The sequence below is a fragment of the Cinclus cinclus genome, chromosome 1 (assembly GCF_963662255.1).
Source record: "Cinclus cinclus chromosome 1, bCinCin1.1, whole genome shotgun sequence".
Classification (NCBI taxonomy): Eukaryota; Metazoa; Chordata; class Aves; order Passeriformes; family Cinclidae; genus Cinclus; species Cinclus cinclus.
In genome coordinates, this window is record NC_085046.1 from 58,699,102 (window position 1) to 58,720,363 (window position 21,262).

Here is a 21,262-nt window from a genome sequence, read left to right on the forward strand (position 1 = left end):
CCTGGGCTTGGTCCAGCAGGGCGTTGGAGCAGGGCCCAGGAACGGGGCCCCTCTGGTGACGCCATCTGGGAGCTTGGCATTGCCACACCCATGGCCCTGAAAGGCTGTGAGGTGTGATGGAAAACACATCACTCCAAGCTCCATCAACCATATGTCTCCATTGGTATCTGCTAATACAGTTCTTGCTCTTCCCTTGACGGCAGATGGTTTCTGGTGGACACAGGATGCAAACAGTGCCAATCCCCTGTGCAGGCAGGCAACAGCCATACCACAAGGACCAAGACAAGTGGCCACAGCAGCAGGATGGGTGGCTCTCCACTGCCAAGACCCCTGGTGTGGCTCTACCACCAGAGCTGGCAGAAGGCCAGTCATGGCAAGAGACCATAGAGGACCATGCTGGACTGGATCCTATCCTTGACACATCGGGACATTCTCCTTGCATCCCTGTCATCTTCCTGGCACAGCTCTCCGTCTTCCCCACAAGGTTGACCAGCTTTGCTCAGGCCGTTCCCAAAAGCTTCACAAACTAATGACTTCATCTAGAGATTCCTGAGGCGTTCATCATGTGAGTGAGACACTCACTAATGGAAGCCAAGGGTGATTTTGCCATAGGCCTGGGCAGCCATACGATTTCACTGTTGATCTACACACACCTCACACACAGGTCAATATGTTGGCCAGGGCACTCAATGCTTATGAAGGCCACTGCAGCAAACTGACCGGTATCTTCTCAATATGTAATACAAGTCAAACATTCACTTTGGCAGAAAAGTATTCTTTTTCTATTTTTTTGCAGCAGTGGCCACAAATTTATTCATCTTTGTAGTCATAAGTCCAATAAGTACATTGAAGTGCAAATAGTTACTTTTTTTTTTCTGTTAGTAAGTTCCTTAGCCATGCACTTTCACCACCAGCATATACACAGTAACATTGTAGGTAAAAGCATTAACAGGAAAAAGGGACAGCCATCCATGAAAGATAGTAGATACAGGAACACAATATTAAAATTGTTACTACACAGTGCAAGGAGGGATATGTCCCACTTAATTTCAACGTAGCCTTTAAAATAAAGGTATTAACTTCTGCCTAATAGTTCATAAAGTAAAATAATTGAATATGGCCCTACCTATATAGAAATGCCCAATGGCTCCCACGTAATCAACAACATTAGACTTCCATTGCTACAGACCCAATAATTGCAAAGTGTTTCAAACAATGGATGTGTTAAAGAGATTAAGCCAAAGGATAAAATAAAACATATGTGAAAAGGTCTTTCATGGCTGAACATTCCAGCAAAGCTGTGGGATACGTCCTCATTTTCACAGAACCCCAGGATGGTTGAGGTGGGAAAGGACCTCAGGAATATATCTGGTCCAACCCAACATTCCCAAGCAGGGCCACCTGGAGACAGTTGCCCAGGGTTGTGTCCTGGATGACTTTTGAGATCAGCCAAAAGTGTTTTCTATCAGGTGGTAAAAACGGGAGCTACTTTATAAAGGAGGCATATCAAATGTACCCACATAATAACTTTAGTTGTAGATCTGTTACCTGTTTATCACCAGCTGCCAAATCCTGCGGTGTGCTCAGCAAAGTTAGGTCATGCTTAAATCAGGTGGATTTGGTGCTCATTCACTTGGGCAAGGAGGCAACATTTTCACATTGCAGGACTGGCATTGAACTCTAGACATTGGAAGTAGGTTCATCAGCCACCAGCACATGCCTAAGACTTTTCAAAGTGAAACTTGTGACAGGGCTTCAAATTCCTTCCCTCATTAAAAAACAAACAAACAAACAAACATTTAAAAATGAAAAATAAACAAGAAGGACAGCAACATGCAAAATCAATTCAAGAAGAAGATTCTGAAGAATTTAAATGGATGATGTTTAGAGGGAGGAGCAATGTATGTATTCACTTTTCCTGCAAGTCAACAAAAATTTCACAATATAAAAATAGGTGGGTTTGGGGACAACAGAATAAAGAGAAGTCAGAAACACACAATGTGAAGAACAGTTAAAAAGTAAAAAAAAAAAAAAACAGGTTTTATTAGATAAAAGTAACAGCTTTGATCAATCAAATTCAATAGATTAGTCATTTTCTTTGGGAATGCATTTGAAGATTAATACTTCTCCAACTAGAGGACGTCAAGAAATTCAGTGAATGTAACTTTGCTGTCATATGGGAGGTAAATATTTGTTTAGATACCTTAACATGTTACATTTAACAGTAACATATTAAGTAATATTTTTGCTGATACTCTTGGGCAGTTCAGGTCTGGAGGAAGTGACAACAGCAAGAGAGTGCTTTGGCCGGTCACAGTGACTTGTGAGTGCCTCAGCCCTGTCTTCTCCTTCCTGTGCATGAAATTCACAGTTTCAGCTCTGCCTGTTAGCCGTCTCCAAGCAGAACAGTGGGAGCAAAGAGCAGCCACCTGCAGGTGTGCAACCAACAGCTGGGTTGGCAAAAGGGACTCCTCAGATATAGGAGAGTCAGGAGAATTAACTTCTATAGCTGCCTTCCAGGTCCCAGAGTAAGATCCCAAACCAGCACTGACCTAGATGACTCTTGAGGAAGTGCAAGAGGGTGGAGGGAAGCTCTGTCTTTTTACAGGGATTTGCAGCCAATATTTTTTCCCTCCAGCACATTTTCTGCATTAGTTTATATTAATGTGATGTCCTCTTGCTTTTGAAGGAGATGCTGCAGCACATACCAATCTCAGCAATCATCTTTAAAACTGCCTGATGAACATGGTCATTGGTCTATTCTGGATGTTTAACCATTAATGTAATTACTTTACACTCTCTCTTCCCAACAAGCAGAAGCTGAAAGGTCTCCCTTTGCATAGTCATAGTGTGAATGTTTAATTTTCCAGGAAAAGGTGTTTCATTGCCTGTTGTAGTGTTGCCATGATTCTAGAGAAACAGAAGACCTTGGAAGAGTTCCCAAAGGAGCCATCTGCCAAGCCTCCCATTGCAACCCCACTCTTCTGCTCTCTGCAGGACATCTTCTCAAATTCCACTGAAGTCTAGAAAGACTTTTACTGAATGTCATAGCTTTTCAAACAAGTTTTCAACATGAAAGGAGGAGCTTCTCTTCTAGAAAAAGAAAAGGAAACAAAGAAGTAAAGCACAAAGAAAAGGCAGAGAACAATGCCAGGCAAGCAGAAGATATGTGAAAAGCAACCATATTCAAAAAGTTGTATTAGTTCAATAGGAATATTTTTATATGAGAAAAACTGTAGAGATTCCCAGATAAAAAGTTTATCTCAAATACTTGTGATTCTGGCTGAAGCAATACCACTTTTTTTTTTTTCACTAACCAAAATTATGTTTATCAAATGGTTTTGCCTACAAAAAATTAGACTTAAAATTACTGTGTAAACTATGTGATTATTTGACTAAAGGAAAGATGGATCTTTAAAATCCAGGTTATCTTGTAGAAAGTGACTAATTATTCAGACAAGCTAAACTAGAAAAAATGAAGAATCTTTCCAAGTCCTTCCACTAATTAAGATCTCTGACACTAACTGACACTCAAAATTATTAAAATTAATTTTTTGTATTTCTGAATTTCAAATATCATTGGGAAATTTTCTGTTTCAATTATATTGAAGCATTTTGGCCAAATTTGAAAAGAGCATGTCTAGAGATCTCTGATTAAAAAAAACAAATCATAACATCTGCACAGTAATGCAGAAAACATATTCCTCAGTTCGTGCAAATATTCTGCTGCAAGAATTAGAGAACAGACACTTAAAATAAGACTGCTTTAGCTATATAACACCCTGAACAATCCCTTAACTTGTATTGGATACAAAGATTTACTGAAATATTGCTGGGAAGAAACCAAACCAAACCAAACCAAACCAAACCAAACCAAACCAAACCAAACCAAACCCCCAGAGATAAAGGTCACTTACAGTTAAGTCATTGCAATCTCTATAAACAGCCTGCCAGTGCCCACCACTGATGACTGGCAGACTTGCTCTTGGAAATTAGATTCTTCAGCTGTGTAGATGAAAAACCAGTTGATTTCAGTTCTTCCAAAGCTGACCTATAAATCCCAGTCACAGTATCTAAAAAGGTGAAGAGATTATTCCATTTTGCAACCTTTCAGATGCCTGGTGTTGACATATTCCTAATGTGGACAGAAAGGTTTGCCTCATATGTTGTGAAGGATTAAGTTTATATTGAGTATGAGAGGTACACATATCAGCTGGTAGGATAGCAAGGAGATAACTTTTTGATGTCTGGTCTTGGCTAAAAATATGTAGGTTAGAAAAGGAATTGATTGATTTAATCAATATCTCAAAGCAAATTCTGAATAATTTAGGTGCATACAATTTTCTTCTTCAAATTCAAAGCATTGCTTGAAAAGAAGATCGATGTAGAGGCTGATTTAGATGATATTCCAAGACTGCCTTATCAAGATTAGGATCTTCATTTTATCTTACCATTATAGTTTGCCACACTGGTTTGGCTAGAGGTCCAGATGAAGGTTACTGGAATCTCAGGAAAATTGTAAAGGTTACAGACAGTAGCAGATTCACAGCTGACAAAAAGTGCTCAAGAAAAGTGGGGAAAATGTGTGTTTTTTGTGAAATTTGCCTTAAACAGCTGAACAGATTCAATTGGATTCAGTGCCAGCAAAGGAGGAGCAGCATGGTGATGATTAGGAAGCATTACTTCAAAACACAGCACCTAGGGGTGATTGTGAAATGCCTGGTTCTGTTCCTGTTTTTAAAAGCAGGAATGTGTTTGAAGCTACTAAATGAAAGTTCTCCACACATATCATTTGTTCAGCCTCCTCACAGTTCTCTGGAATTCTCATCCTACGTAGCTTCCCAGGGACTTCCTTTAAAGGAGCTATGCTTCATATCTATTAGAAGACTCTGTATCATTTTCTAAGATTAATCCAATTGTCAAAGTCCTGTTTTCAAGAAGGTACCAAAACTGCCAGTCCCAAAGTGGCTGGTACAGATGCTTGAACAACCATCACTGAGATAATAGTGTCAGGGAAATTCATGTTGAGGATATCTGGGCTAAAGGACTTCCTGATTCTTCCTGATTCCCAGTCACAAGAAGGGATATCATTATCCAAAATGAGAAAAAGCCTAGATGAGCATGAGGCATAGTTAAAACAGGAGGGTTTACTTTTGGGAATATATGGACTAATAAGGTATGGCTTTCTTACCAGCAGTATTTTACCATTGTGTTTCAGTGTCTTTGACAACTTAAGAATATCCCTCATTGCTTTCTCCACATCTGGGGCTTGCAGGACATTGCTCTTTGTCCTAGTTTCATCTGGGATCAAGTTAATTTTGTTCCTAGTAACCAGTACAGTACTGTGGGCTTGGATTCAGTCTGAGACTGGTGTTGATAACACACTGATGGCTCAGCTGTTGCTCTGCAGTGCTTACCCTGAGCCAGGGGCTTTTCAGGTCCCTGTGCTCTACCAGTGAGGAGCTGCACAAGGACCTGGGAGGGAGCATGGCCAGGACAGCTGATCTGAACTGGCCAAAGGGATATTCCATACAGTGTCATGCCCACTATATAAAATGTGGGGAGTTGGGCTGGGACGGGCATGTTCTTGCACTTAGCTGCATGGGGAACTGGAAGGAAAGTGTTCTTTGTGGAGGAACTATCATGGTACCAGGTGTTTCCTGGCTGCAGAGCATCATTGAGAAAAATAAGCAAATTTTGAGGGGTCACTTGTTATTTGTAAGTAACATCGTTAGACAAAGTACCAGACATTCTTAAAATTAAGAATGCCAAAACTATGAAGAGAAACCCATGTTTTCAGGTTACTCAAGCTCTTACCACAATTAGTTCAATATGCAAAATGTTATTATGGATCTAAAATCTTTCTTGCATCGTCAGCTGGGTCATAAAACAAGCAGGCTGTCTGTAACTGTAAACCATGTTTCAAATTTGTCTCTGCTAGCATGAACCAGTTCAGAGAACAGTCCCATGCAAAACATGTCCAGTCAGGCACAAGTTTGGATAGCATAATCAGCGGCACAGAAATAATCATCCTGCCCTGAAGTACCAATTCTGCTAGCACCTCTCAGCAATAATGTAGTTATTCCAAGCAGTTAAGAAGGGAGACTGTTTCTTCACTGAGGTTTACTCTTGCTCGTAGGGGGGGAAAAAAGTATACAAGTACTGTGTACGAAGACAGAGAAAGTAAATTTTAGAAATTTTAATTCTTAGAAGCTGTATTTAACCCAGACCTTTTAAAGAGAAATAGAGAATAACTTTACTTTGCAGCATTGTAAGCACTCTTGTAATTTGCCTGTCTCCCTTTCCAGCACCTTTTCCTAAACAAAAGTCCTGAAGACTAGTGACAGATAATGTTTGTCCATAACCTTCCATGCTGGAATAACTATTCACTGTCTTGTGGAACAGGGAACAGTTTTGGTACAGGGGCCAGATAGCATAGGAAAGGGTACAGAAAAATACGTTTTTTACTAGATAACACAAATGTGTTTACTGATGCTGACTTTTAAGTATCTCTGTCATCTACTGAGCCAAGAGAAGCTTCTACATTTGCCTTGCTAGTGAGACACTGTGACTTTGTGTAAATAATTGGTTCAATAGCCACTCTCCTGTCTTTAAATAGATTTTCAGAGTGTTACTAATAATCAGTTACAAAGCGCATAAACTCAGCACATACATACATATATACAGAAGTATATATATAATAGAATCACAAAACACCTTGGGTTAAAAGGGACCTTTAAGATAATCTAGTTTCAAACCTCAGCCTATGGGCAGAGCAATTGCTTAAAGCCCCATCCAATCCAGCCTTGAACATTTCTAAGGATGGGGCATCCACAGCTTCTCTGGAAAACCTTTGCCAGTGCCTCTCCACTCTCACAGTTAAGAATTTCTTTCAAATATCTAATCTAAATCTGCCCTTTTGGAATCTCTGTAACCATTAAACCAAGCACTGCCCCGCCATAAAGGTCACAAGTTTCAACCTTCTGAACTTACACTCTCAAATGCTCAGTTTATTTTCCTGATTACTATGCTGTCTATTTCCACGTTCTTTTACGACTTCTTTGTTTGTCTGTTTTTTGGACATTCTTCAAGCCTTAAGTTGCACTTTGTTTCTATGCATAACTACCATTCACAGGAATGGGGCATCCACATCCCTGGGAAACATGTTCTACTGTCTCACCACCCTCACAGTAAGGAAATTCTTCCTAATATCTAATCTCAACCTACTCTCTGTCAGTTTAGTCATTTCCTCTTGTACTTTCACTACATGCCCTTGGAGAAAATTCTCCTCCAGCTCTCTTTAGCCCCCTTTAGGCACAGTTTATCAATTTTTAAAAAACCCAGACAATGAAATTCCTTTGTCTATTAATAATATCATCAGTAATTTTATCATATTGACAATCTCATGTGGTTTCAGGTGGACAAAAAGAAAAAATTAAGTCCACTTTGGCAGCTATCTTATAGGTGTGTAAGGACTCTTAAAGAGAAACAATGGCCTTTTGGGGTTGACTGGTCATCTGGCCAGCCACATCCTTACCCACACAAGCATGATCAGCAACAACCTTACTCTTCACCAAATTTCCGCAGGATTTGTTTAAAAATTTAGTGACCTTTATTCACAGTCCTGGAATAAAGCTTATCCCCAAAGACAGCAGTGCCACAAACTGCATCACATTGACCCACCAGTGTTTCACCTCTTGGAGCTTTCTCAGTGACTGGCACTTTCTCCAAGGAAACTTCTAAAATGGAAGTTCAGTTAATTTCAGCTGTGGTATTTCCTTTCCTAGGAGGAGACATCCATTGCTAAAATGACTAGGCACGGATTTCTGCTCCAACCTGGAAATATGGGAGTAGGCAAATGTTGCTCGAGGTATGAACAGGTCACACAGTGTGGAATTATTACTAGAATTACTGGAGAAAGATTATTGAAACTAAAGTTATATCCACATCCTAAGAGAGGTTGTAATGGTAAGGAAACTTTCAGGGTGGAATGTGGTTGGCATGTAAGGAATCTGTTCCCCGAGCAAACATAGCCTGCACCTTTTGATTTAGGCAACACTGGGGGATCTTCATGAGCTGCCCTTAGAAGAAATAGAGTGGAGGGTGGAGCAGAGTGCAGACACCACAGGCAGGCTCAATTATAAATCACTGCCGGTATGGAACTAAATGGTGCCCTATAGCTAAAAAACCACAGAGCATCTGTCACACAAGTGATATATTGGTTGCTGAATTAGCAATTGCTTAATTTTATGGTAATATTGTATTCTGTGCATGGCATTTGCTCATTATAACACCAAAAATCACCTCCATCCCAAAAGCTATCAGCCTCCTAGGTGTGATCACCACTCACTGAGCATGTGCTCTATATTTTTCCAACCTATGCCTCTAAAGTTAAATTGAGAAAATTCTACACCATTCGGTAACAAAGGTATGTATGGCAAGAGTCACTCAAGCTTCACCTAAACATAAAATAATAGTACAATAGAACAATAGTTCTTGTGTGTCAGGCAAGATATTTTTGTAGGAAAGACACACATCATGCAAAGCCCTGGTGAAAACTCACCTATAACACTGTGGACATTTCTCATTCCTCAGGTTCAAGTAGGAGAAATTCCATCTGAGTTGAAGGCAAACAAAGACTGAAGGAGTTGAGTAAGGGCATGGAGGGCCTATGGAATAAGAAGACAACTAGCAAGGCAATAGCTGAGAGGGCTGTCATTGCTTTCAAGAAAGATAGCAAGGATGAAGCCCAAGGAAGGAAAAAAGGTACTGAAGTACAAGGAAAAAATGATGGTTAACAACACAAACCAATTCAGTACTTCCTTCCAAAAGGAAAACCTCACCATCAACAGTACAGTAGCAAATGTCCCTTGGTGTGCTGGGAAGAATGGTGAGGAAACCATGCATGCTCTCTATGCCTCTGCAAAGTTCACACAGAGGAAACCAGAACCCTATCTTTCACCTCTCACATCACCGCAAACCTTATTTACATAGTCTGAAAGTACATATCCATTTTGGCACCAACACAGAAATTTACAAGCATAGTACATTCCTTCCTCTTTCAAGGCTCAAAATACTAAATCCTAAAGGAAGAAGAGACTGACCAGGTTTACCATGAGTGAATGTGCACACATAACTTTCAGAAAGATTTAAGTCACCAAGAAGCTTTGAAAATTTTACCCTGTGGATATAAACACAGCCAACCAGCTGTTGGCAGCTCAGTTTCAGTGGGAAAAGGGGATGTGAGGGTGAGAGCAGCAATGGGCTGTTTTACAGTTTGGAAATTTGCCTGACTGCTTTGGGCATGGATCTAAACGTTCTAGGTCTGAAAATAACCAGCCTTTCCACCACACATCCTTCCCCTTGTTTTTCAAAACCTATGTTATTTCCATAGTGGTCTCTTGGCACTGTTCATACCAGCCAATGGAATACATTTTGTTTCATTTTTGCTTTTGAGCCAGAAGTGTAGTGATGGCTCCAGGCTGAGAGAGAACAAGGCTTGAGAATCTCCTAGATGTGACCAGTCCCTACATTGAAGAGGCAGGTCTTGCTCACACACTCAGGGAATTGCCAGTTGCTAGCACTGAGATCAGGAAGGCATATTCCACAGGGCAGATTGGCACTAGTCTATGGGGTTTTTTGCCTTCCCCTTCAGCATCAAGCATGACTACCGTTCAGGGCTCTCCAGTCCCTTTCTTCTGCTGCTCATGCACCTGGAAGATGGCCTGGAGCGGAAGGGAAGAAGGCTTTTTTTCCCCCCATGGTGGGCTAGCAAGTGTTTCTCATGGGTTTTTTTGCCTTAGTCTGCAGCACTGAGCACGGCCCCTTGCCAGGGCTCCTCTGGGCCCTTACAGCTCTGTTCCTGCCTGCTGCCCTTGCACTTCCCAGGCACTACCTGGTGCCTTGGTTCCCTCTGACTCTTCTGCCTGCTGCAAGTTCAGTGTAAGAGTGATCTCTTCTCTTCACCTCGCTCCATTTTCCGAGGGGTTCTCGCTTCTGGTGAACAGACTTGGAAGCCTTCCTTGCTTGGAAGGGCTCTAGGCTTGCTACCCCATCCAGAGGTTTGGATGCCAAACAGCTTACTGCCATTTTTCAGCACTTCCAGAGGACAATACAAGTGTGGGGCAGGCACAAGAGCACATTTCATTCATCCTTGGCCAAGAAGCACACTGGAGCACATTTTGGAAGGTAAAAAGTGTGTTTGTCATCAATATGGGTCCTACTTCGGATAATATCCCATGGTGCCACACACCTCTTTACTTTCTTCTTTTGTATGTGGTCAGTAGCAATCCTCATTCTTCTCATTCCTCACTCTTCAGGAAACAGGGTTGTATCAACCTGTATTCCTGCTGTTGCTCTCTGTGCCTCTGTAGGTTTTAATTGCTACACTGCAAGGGATGTTTTTCAATCTTCATTCTTCAAAAGAAGAATGCACCAGCCTGCTCCTGGCTACATGCACATTGTTTTAATTCTTGCAAGCATCAGCTCTGAAACAGATTCAGAAAAAAAAATGTAAAAATTACATAACATAAATTGAGATATAAAAATAAAATACCAATTCCTGATATAATCTTTCAGATTTGTGTCCTTGGACATGTTTTAGAAGATGAAAAAGCCTTGGTATTTCAGGCAAACAACAGTCTCACTGGTACTTGACTCATGGTGAGTGTAGAGAATAGAATAGAATAGAATAGAATAGAATAGAATAGAATAGAATAGAATAGAATAGAATAGAATGGAATAGAATGGAATAGAATGGAATAGAATGGAATAGAATAGAATAGAATAGAATAGAATAGAATAGAATAGAATAGAATAGAATAGAATAGAATAGAATAGAATAGAATAGAATAGGTTTTGCTATGTTATGCCCAGAGTTCTGCATGACAAGCTATGACCCATGTCTGGGTGCTCTATCCAGGAGAGCAGCTCTCTGCAGTGTCAGAGACACCTTCAGCATCACTCAGGCTGAACTGGAACATGCCCCTGGAGCCCTGGGCAGCAGAGAGGGATGTGGAGAGGAAAGGGCAGCCTATAAGCACAACCAGGACCCTGGCAGAAGACCTGCACTGATCATGTGGTCTCCTGTAAACATTGATGGCTGGCCACTTTGGAGACAGTGTTTTGGGGCAGATGGACCTCAGCTCTGATGGAGCACTGTTGTTCTCTGGGTCTTGTGTTTTAACAGGTTTTTCCTAGGGAAATGGCTCAGATATTTCTACAGCTGAGTACAAGGAGAAAAAAGAATCCACAGGGAAATGAACATGTATTGCTCACATCAAACAGTTTGTAACCATTTAGTTCTGAAGCACCTACTGCTCCTGACTGAGAGATTAGATCAAAGCTTAGATCTCTGATCTAAGTGTCAGAGATGTGGGGATTTGCCAGCCTGTGGAAGCCCAGCTAAACTGGATAAACATGAGAGACTTTCAAAAAATACAGTTTCCATGTGGGTTTTGCAAATGTGTTCTGGTGACCAAATGCTCTTGAGGTGATCCACAGCTCTCATGAAGAAGTACATGACGTCTTCCTACAAAGTGACAGAGCCAATGCCCAGGCTGGGACACAACTGCATATTCCATCCATTCATCTAGTGCAGGACTGGGAAGAAATGTCATCAAAGATATCCTGAGCACCTAGTGATAAGGAAAGGAGGAGGAAGCAACAAGAGCTGCCAAATCAAATAAAAACAAATCAATTCAAATTGGATCAAATTGAATTGAAGAGCTGAGTTGTAAGGCATGATCATCGAGTCCAACTGCCTGACTACTTCAAGGCTGACCAAAATAAAAACCATGATATTAAGGGCATTGTCCAAATGTCTTTTAAACACTGACAAGGTTGGTGGATTGACCACCTGTCTCAGGAACCTGTTCCAGGGTTTGATCACCCACTGGGTAAAGAAATGCTTCCCCATGTTAAGTCTGAACCTCTTCTGAAGGGCACAGCTTTGAGCCATTCCCACATGACCTGGCACTGGGTTCCAGCAAAAAGAAGGACCTTTTCCCTTTCCTCGCCTCAGAAAATTGTAGTGCCCCTCAGCCTCCTTCTCTCCAAACAAGAAAACCCCAGTCCTGAGCTGCTCCTCACAGGACACCTGCCAGCCCCTTCCACAGCTTTTGTGCCTTCCTCTAGATGCATTCAGGGACTTTCACATCCTTTTGAAATTGTAGGGCCCAGAAGCACACACAACACTCAGGGTGAGGCCACACCAAGTACAGCAGGATAATCTCTTCTCTGAAGTGGCTAGTGAAGCTGTGTTTGATCCATCCCTGGACATGGTTTGCCCTCTGGGCTGCCCAGGCACACACTGCTGACTCCTATTGAACCCAGACCCCTCCTACAGGCCATTGACTATAACTGATGACTGCAGTGTTCTGTAAGTATAATGATAGAACAAGTCCTAAATTTTAAATTAAAAGAGAGATTTAGATTGGATATGAGGAAGAAATTGTTCCATCTGGGTTGTGAGGCACTGGCACAGGCTGTCCAGAGAAACTTGTCAAGGATGCCCCATTCCTGGAAGTGTTCAAGGTCAGGTTGGACAGGGCTCTCATAAACCTGGTCCAGTGACAGGTATCCCTGCCCATGGCATGGGTATAGATGATCTTTAAGGTCTCTCCCAACCCAACCATTCTGTGATTCTGTTATATTGTAGGACAACCTCCTCTATGCTGAATTTCTTGAGCCCCCCATGAACTATGGAATTCAATTTTCTGTATTTCACGTAGAATTCACTTTTACTACCTTGTTCATTACAATTTCTTTGAAGCTTGCAGCCTTCTGACTTTATACATTCATGCTGTTATTTTTTATGTGGTTTGAGTCAGAAAGCTTTATTCTCACTTTTCATATGATTCCCTATTCATTTTCAAATCTGTTTCTGGGACATTCTTTCCTGCTGCTCTTTCTCTGCTTTTCAAGTTGTTAGTACATTTTCCAAGTCAAAGTCAATGCTTTGCCTGATTTTACCCAATGGATGAACAGTTCTCTATTTTTCTTCTGATTGCAGTTCCCTTTACAAAACTATAAATTTACTTTCTTTCAGGTTTGTAACTTTATTGGCCATCGTTTAAATGACTTTCAGCTTCTTGTAGAAAGTGTTCCTACATTAGACTGGTCCTCTAGAGAAGACCCTGTCCTCATCTCTGTGTGATGAAGCTGCACACCACTGTCATTATTTTGCTTTCCTCTTCCTTCCTGATATCAGAATAACAGGCACCATCACTTAATGGTAACTTTAACACAGGTCACTAAAAAATAATAATAATTTTAAAAATATTGCAATATAGAAGCCATAATTTTATTGGAAATAACACAACTGCAAGAAGTTTTAACTCAGTGCTGTAATAGGTATATTTTATCATTACAAAACTGCTCTCTGGTTGAAAATCCTTCAACTGCAGCAGCTTGAAAGCTGCTTAATAGAGTGTCACTAATGGCAGGTTTCTCACATACTTTGCACTAGCAAACCTGCTCACATGTGACAAATCTATTAGTGTGAATGAGGACGTGGTAAACATGTTGTACAAAATGAATCTTTCAGTAGCTATGGCAGTCTTTTTATTATTATTATTGGCAACCTTCATTTTGAAGGGAGTGACTTTTTCACTTCATTTCAGTTTACCAGTAGACTGACTTAAAGTTTTGTCATCATCCACCTCCAACTCATTCACTTCCTCCTGTAGTTCATTCTGCAGCTCATAGCGGGAGGCTGATTCATTGTTATCATCCCAGTAATCAGCTTCATAACTGTCCAGTAAGTGTTTCTCTGGCACAACATCATCATCGTCAGGAGGTTTCCTTGCTTTTTTCTTTTTCATTTTCTTTTGAACATTGGAAAGCTGCTGCTGCTGCTTCTCTGTCCAGGCAATGTTTTCTATATGCCTTGATGCTTTCATTTTTTTGTAGTCCATTATCTGTTTATTCAGCAGCTCATGATCAATACCAAACAGATTAGGCCGCATGGGTGAATCTGAAGATTGAGTTGTTGAAGGGAAGAGTTTACTGTAGCAAAGAAAACAAGAATTGGCTTGGTTATTTTCCCCACATATATTTCTATTTTTGACAACTTGAGTAACAGAGGCCATGTGTTCCCTATGTTACAAAGGAAGAGATACCACCATATCATGTGTCCAAGGACAGTCTGTGTCAACAGATTTAATGGGAGAAAGCCAATAAACCAACAACATGCCAGATAAAACTGCTTGTCTCTGGGAAAAAGTGTACATAGGTAAGCACTGGACCTGGGAGCCCCAACCAACTCAAGACTCAGTTCTTCCAAGAAGTGAGAAGCAGCAGCCTGTGCCCAAAACCCACCAGAGTGATGTGACACCTTCTGCTGGACTTGATTATTTCCCCAAGACACAGAGGAAGGTGTTAGGCGCCCTTTGGGAAATCTGTCACAGGAATGACTTCCCACAGGAAGCTATTTCTGATTTGCACCTGATTGACCATCCTGTGAGATGCTGAGGCACAGAAGGCATTTCTACCAACAGACTGCAGCACACTTGTGCAAAGGCTGCTGGCCTTGAGAGCATCTAGTCCACAGAACTACTATTCCAACAGGTTGTTCAGCCCTATCTCTCAATGGTTAAAAATCTCTCACAGAAGAAAGTTAAATTAATTTAGGGAGATTTGTCAGTAAACTTGCAATCCATGTATAACAAACCAAAATTATATCAGAAAAAAGTGGACAAGTAGAGCAGTACAGGTAAATGCAGTTCTCATCCTCATGAGACAATTACCATCAAGAAACAAGTACTACTGCTGCAGAGCATTTTAAAAATGCTGATTATCATCAACACATCAAGACTTGAAATCTTAGAAATGCTACATGTACTTCCATCATAAAAACTAAGATATTAATACCAGAATAAGTATTGGGTCAGCAGAGATGAAAACGGACTCTCATAGAGTTCTGAACCAAAAAGACCCACCTTGAATCATTTTGAGATGTTTCTTCTTCTGGAGGTCCAAAATCAGCAATTGCCAGTAAGTCCTCGACCTGTAAACACATGAAGGCAACACATACTAAGTATCCTGTTCAAATCTACTTTGTTCTCATCTACACAAGAAACAGACAAGTATCCAACAGCAAATATGTTCTTTTCTATGTTTGGAATATTTAGCAAAACCACTTCAAAACCTTCTCCTTCCTTTACATGGAGCTGCTTATACTTCTTGACTGGGATGTTTTTGTCAAATAACCAAATAAGTGGATCCATAGATTCCTATGCAGTTTTTTGCTTCATGTGCATTATGAACCCTTGGCTAGGGATTGTCTGATATACATAGTTTTTGGTTTATTTGTTCTTGCCTCAGTCTTGAAAATCCTTCTTCATAACATCCATGCACTGAGGTTTTTTTTTCACCTCTTCTCCCTTTCTGCAAGTTTGCATTTCTCTTATAGGCAACTATGGAGTTCCCAAATGCCTTTTAACATGACATCTAACCGGTAAAGGCTACAGATCTATTATATGCAGTGCTTACAGAGGATACATAATTGTGAAAATTTTCTCTTGTTAGACATTTCATTTCAGCCTTTCTTTACATTAATTCCCTTCTAATCCACTGTATTATTGTAAGAGTTTAATTGGATGTTTTTTCCCCTTACTTACAATACTTAAAAACCAAGTTCAGCATGTTATTTGAATCTGTGATTGACATAAATCTAATGAACTGTGAAGTGGGAGAAAATGATCTGTCTATCTGCTTCCCAGTGTCATTCCCTGACAGAAGTGATATAAAGAGGGCTTTTACTTGTTTTCTGTGAAACTCAGAATTTTTCTGATCACAGAAAGTTCAAGCAGTACATTGCATTTTTAGAGAATCTGAAATTCTTTTTATCTGTTCCAGCTCTGCTCATGCACACTGCAGGAGCCCATAAGGGTCTAACAGTAATTGGCTGTAACAGTAACACTGTTATAAATAACAAGGCACTTCAGGGCACAGAAACATGAACCTGTTCTTTTCAATTTCACATTAACAGCTTGAGGGAACATTTCTCATCAAATTCTATTCATTGGTGTCATGTTTCTCTTCTGGAAATCTCACTGTTTTAGAGATCTCGCTTCACTTTCTCAATGATAGCCAATTCCTAGGAAACATCAGTATTCCAGTAATATGTCAACTAGTTAAAACTATCAACAACTTGACAGGAAACATGCAATAGTAAAGACAGTTCTAAAAGTTAAGGAAAAAAATGCAGTATAAACAATCTGCATCCCCTATGTAAAGATTTGCACTTCCCTACAAACATTTTAACAATCTGCAGATGGAAAAAGATAGGGAAAAAAACCAAAAAACCACTGGTTATTCAATTGAATCTTAAAAGCACACAACATTTAAAATGTGGAAAACAGCTCCTCCAACCTCACTTTTATAATTACATACACCAGGCAACCCTATATTATTCTTTAAAATGGTAATATGTATTTTTTCAATTTCTTCACTGGCCTAATGATACTGCCTACAATTCTACTATATATTATATAGGCATCAATCTTACTTAAAATTATTTGTTAAAATGATCTTTGCAACTATAGAGAAAAACTGATTTTTAATGTGAACTGGTAGAGCAACTAAATGATGCTCTCTCCTAAGTCATTATATTTGTACATTGAGTCAAAGATTAGATTTACCTCTTTTATAGCTGCAGCTTCTTTGTCTTTTATGAATACTACTGGGGGTACATTTCCTACAATCTGCTGACTCTTCAGAAGATACCTGGCAAAAACACAGCATTCACCACCACGAGCATCAGTACAGTATTTCCAGGACAAGTAAAAGGTGTTAAATGAAATCCAGCAGTATTGTAAATTTAAAGATATGGCTTGCAAAACTTTCAGTCTGATGAAGAGCTATTCAGGTTCATGCCAAGCAATACATCACTGCAGAAACCCAACTTGGAATGCACAGCATACAAAAACTACTGGCTGCAGGTCCAGCTGAGTATTGATGATACTAGGTTTGTCTGTATCTGTATGCATAGGCTGGCACAGGTCTTTCCCCACTTCATTTGGTATCCTTATCTCCACTGTAGGGGTAAGAGCAGTGGGGGATAGAGCCCTCAGAGCAGGGCAAGACAACTTATCCTACATGCTAGCTGCAGGAAGGACTGACAGAGCTCCCCTTGTCTTCTTCTAAGTCAGCAACCTTCCTTCTTAAAGAGCTGTTGAAGTAGAAGAGAGCATTATGCTGAAGCAGGAATTACACAAAAATCTCAACGATACCGTGAAAAAACACTGAACTCTGTGTCGGAAAAAATGGGCAAAAGCATCACAATACATGGTAGCATTCTAAACATTGGGATTTTTTGGTATCAGTATTGTGGAGAATTTCTGTAGTAACAGTCACCACTTCTGGAGAACCAAGTCATCCCTAGCAATCAGAACTGCCCAGTGAATCTGCACGGAGATCCTTGCAGCTGTCAAGTCCTTTGTGCAGCATCCCATTCTGGGCCACTGTCCTGTACAGCCTGTCCAGCCACCACCTCCATGACACTGGAATGAAATCTCACCTACACTCCTCTTACTTTCGGCTCAGCCCACTCCTATCCTGGGAAAGCACAGAAGCCAAATGAGCCAGCTGTGCTCCAGCAAAATATCACACAGCTGGTCTGACACAGCCACCCTTCCCTGTGAGGCTCATCACAGGAGATGCTCAACTGCAAGTATCTAAAAACCTGAAGCATCCCAATAGGCCAGGTCTAGACTGTCAGAAATACTTAAGAAATGGCTCTAGATTCAGGAAGTGGCCTGTCTATCCCACAGCAGTACCGTATACGTGGAGCACTCTTTTGCAGCACACTTTCAACATAACTTTCCTTCTCCACAGTGGAAGCAGGGTTCCAGTACACACGACATGCTGAAAAGTTGGATGACAGGGACACCTATAAAAAAGGCAAATCTGTCTTTAAAATGATGTATACATACACACACACTTCATACGCAATGGAGTCTGTGATGGATTGCAGAAAGCCTGCTAGAAAATTTCTTTTGATAACAGAAGTAATGATATCAGAGCAGAATCAGTTCATGAGTAAATCAGGACTGATCTACATCCAGCCATTTCCCAGTGCAGCACAAACACTGTGCAGCTATAAAATCTGTGTCGTATTGGGAAGAAGGCTCTGTCTTTCCCTCTCTCATGTTACAAGTTGTTTAATTTACAGCAACGACTTCTGAAAGCACTGTGTCTTGTCCACAGCAGCCAGCATTTTAACATGCAGACATGTGATCTGAAACAAGCAATCCTCAAAGCCCTAGACAGGAATACTCTGTGAAGGATATTGCACATATAGAGCCAAAAGACTCATCTTGCCCATGCAATTTTGAATACTTGTCTGACAACAGAATTAATTCAGCTGGCAAAAACATCTACTTCAATCATGAATGCCAAACCTTTTGTCATAGATGCAGCTATGAGGTACCATTTTTTCCATGATTCTAATATCAAAGATAAGCCCACCAAGCTAAACACTGGTATAATTTAATCTTTAGAGAGCAGCAAATGTAGAAGATAAAAACTGCAGACAACAAACAAGAATGTGGAGACTGACTTAGTTCCTGTATCAGAGCTCTAACATCCCTTTCAAATCCACAAATTATGACACCACTAGATACAATTCTGTACAAATCTCAATTCTTTCTCGGATCTGGCTTGACAATGACATTTTCTTAGGCTTGCCCTTTTTTTTGAACTAATCTCATGCATCACTTAGGTATTTTGCCAGTAATGTTGCTGGTGTGTGACACAAGGAGGTGACAATTCTCAGACGAAGAATGGACTCTTGGAAAGATACACTTATGTTGGTAAAACCAAGCTCCTCCTTTTGAAAGGGTGAGACAAAGAGTTTATGTCTGAGTAACAGAAAAAAAGAAAAAAAAAAAACGGAAAAAAATAGCAGGAGATTCACCATTTAATTGGCCTGAGTTGCACTTGCATTAGAGTGGCAAGGGTCTCCTAAGGTCTCCTAAGTCAGGTACTAAAGTGGCAAAGCTCTGCTCATGTGTACTTCAGAGCCTGATCTTGCTGCACTGTGCCACATCAGAAGCAATGCAGTAAAACTCCTCTTGCACACATCACAACACCCAGGGGAGCTCCTCTGGCACATCCATGCCAACCTCACAGTGTAATCAGAGCGGCTCAGCACAAGCTGTAGCTCTGGCACTTGCCTTGCAGATTTCCAGCTTGAGATCATAAAATTCTTGACTGACTTCACAGGTAGTCGCCATCTCTAACACAGCTTTATGAATAAGACCACTCAAGACTCTGCAGCGCATGTTATCTTCTTTCCTTGTTTTTGTCAGATCATTTTTCATTAAAAAGTCCAGCTTGGTTGGTTTATACAACTTTAAAAACAAACAAACAAACAACAAATTAAACAGTAGTTACATGCTTGTATTAGGCAACTATATACAGTTTCACGCACTTTACTAAGTATGCTCTTATTTCATTATTGCATTTGTGATGGCTTTATATGGGTCCTATAGTTCCTAAGTGTTTCAATAAAGAATACTTCTGTTCACAAAATCTTTGACATTTGTGTACTACAGTTTCTAAAGTTTTTGTACTTTGTAACAAGGTATGAAGCTCCATAGATCTGTTTTCTCAAATACAGCATGCTTTGACTGAAAAGCTTTGCTTGTCTGAAAAAACAAACATCATTTAAAAAATCATTAAACTAAGCTCATGGAAGTTTTAATCTGTATCAGTACTCAGGAGTGTGCAAGAGAGTGTTTCCTGGCAAGGATGAAAGACCAGTACAGAAGAGGAAATAGCCATGGGAAGCCAAATACTAATCCTGTCACAGTCAGACTGAAGCCCTACTATTTATTCACAAAATCCTGCTATTTCTCCATCACAAAATGCTTCAAAGTTAGAACCAATGGCAGAAACACAAGTCTGTTCCTCCTGGCACAAAAAAAGACATCGCCTTAAGAGCTAGCACTTACCATTTGTGATCCAAGGGTAGGACTGTCATACCAGAACTTCTTTCTTTTTGGAAAAGGAAAGGAAATCAGCCTTATCTTTCAGTAGCTCAGATTCCCTCTGTAATCAATATTCCACCTGCCTGAAAGCATACCACAAGCACACCCAGGTTTTCACGCAAGCAGCTCTCCTCATAGCTGGGGTGTGGGGAACAATGCTTCCCATCCACAGCTGAAGCTGCACATAGACAGCAAGGGGGTGGGAAAGAACAGCTCTCAGGTTTCTTTAGATTCATAGAATAATTAGGTTCGATAATATGGCTAAGATCATCAAGTCCCACTATCAACCCAGCACTGCTAAGTCCAGCACTAAACCACTCTTAAGCACCATTTCTACATGATTTCTAAACACTTCCAGGACAGTGATTACACCACTTTCCTGGGGATTCTGTTCTATTGCTTGACCGTTCTTCCCTTCCAGTGAAGAAAGGTCTCCCAATATACAATTTCCTCTTGTTCAGTCACTTGTTTCCTGGGAGAAGAGGCCGACCCCCCTGCCCCGGCTGCAAGCTACACTCTCAGGGGGTTGTAGAGAGCGATAAGGTCGCCTCGGAGCCTCCTTTTCTCCAGACTGAATACCTGCAGCTCCCTCAGCTGCTCCTCACAGGACCTGTGCTCCAGACCCTCCGCCGCTGCCCTTCTCTGGACACGCTCCAGCCCCTCAATGTCTTTCCTGTACTGAAGGGCCCAGAATTGGACACAGCACTGGAGGTGTGCAGAGCACCGAGGGGCGATCAATGCCCTGGTCCTGCAGGACACACTACTGCTGACAGAGGCCGGGGCCATCGGCCTTCTTGGCCACCTGGGCACACGTGCAGCCACTGCCGACCAGCTCAGACCGGCGGCTCGGGGTCGGTGTGTCTCTCTCTCTCTCTCTCTCTCTCTCTCCTCTCCGCCCGAGCCCCACAGCCTCCCTCACTCCCCGTGCCCCAGCGCCCACAGCGCACCCCGGCAGGGCCCCGCTCCCGCCGGCCCCGCACCTACTTATTCTTGCGGAGCATTTTCCGCAGCAGGTTCCTGGAGCCGCCCAGGGCTGCGGAGCTGCGCAGGGCCCGGCACCCCCGCGGCACCGCGGCCACCCGGGCGCCCCACATTGCCGCCCTGGTCCCTGGTTCCCGGCCCGGCCCGGCGAGCTCTCGCCTCAGCTCTGGCTGTGGCTCAGGCCCCGGCTGCAGCTCCCTCTGTCGGCACGGAGGCCCGCGCCGGCGGCTGGAGGTGTCCGGGCCGGCCCCGGAGCGGAAAGCAGGCAGAGAAGGAAGGAGGGAGGG

At 41.6% G+C, this 21,262-nt stretch overlaps 1 protein-coding gene across 2 annotated transcripts; it reads right to left on the reverse strand.

The window, feature by feature from the left end:
- Positions 1–13,281: 13,281 nt before the first annotated feature.
- RBFA (ribosome binding factor A) lies at positions 13,282–21,111 on the reverse strand. Of its 2 annotated transcripts, none has more exons than XM_062498479.1 (7): positions 20,979–21,111; positions 19,959–20,001; positions 19,179–19,355; positions 17,781–17,893; positions 16,644–16,728; positions 14,940–15,007; positions 13,282–14,007 (listed from the first exon to the last, which is right to left on the reverse strand). In XM_062498479.1, exons 1-7 carry the CDS (start codon positions 21,086–21,088, stop codon positions 13,614–13,616), a joined length of 990 nt encoding a protein of 329 aa, XP_062354463.1. In that variant the 5' UTR covers positions 21,089–21,111; the 3' UTR covers positions 13,282–13,613. The 2 variants fall into 2 exon arrangements, with proteins under 2 accessions (XP_062354463.1, XP_062354471.1); XM_062498487.1 differs by having other exon boundaries at positions 19,959–19,997; positions 20,979–21,031.
- Between the last annotated feature and the right edge of the window lie 151 nt (positions 21,112–21,262).

Coding starts and splice junctions, on each gene's coding strand:
- RBFA (XM_062498479.1), bottom strand. CDS start 21,088: ATGTGGGGCGCCCGGGTGGCCGCGGTGCCGCGGGGGTGCCGGGCCCTG. Junction 20,002..20,978: donor AAAATGCTCCGCAAGAATAA/GTAGGTGCGGGG, acceptor TTTTCCAAAAAG/AAAGAAGTTCTGGTATGACA. Junction 19,356..19,958: donor CTACCCTTGGATCACAAATG/GTAAGTGCTAGC, acceptor TTGTTTTTAAAG/TTGTATAAACCAACCAAGCT.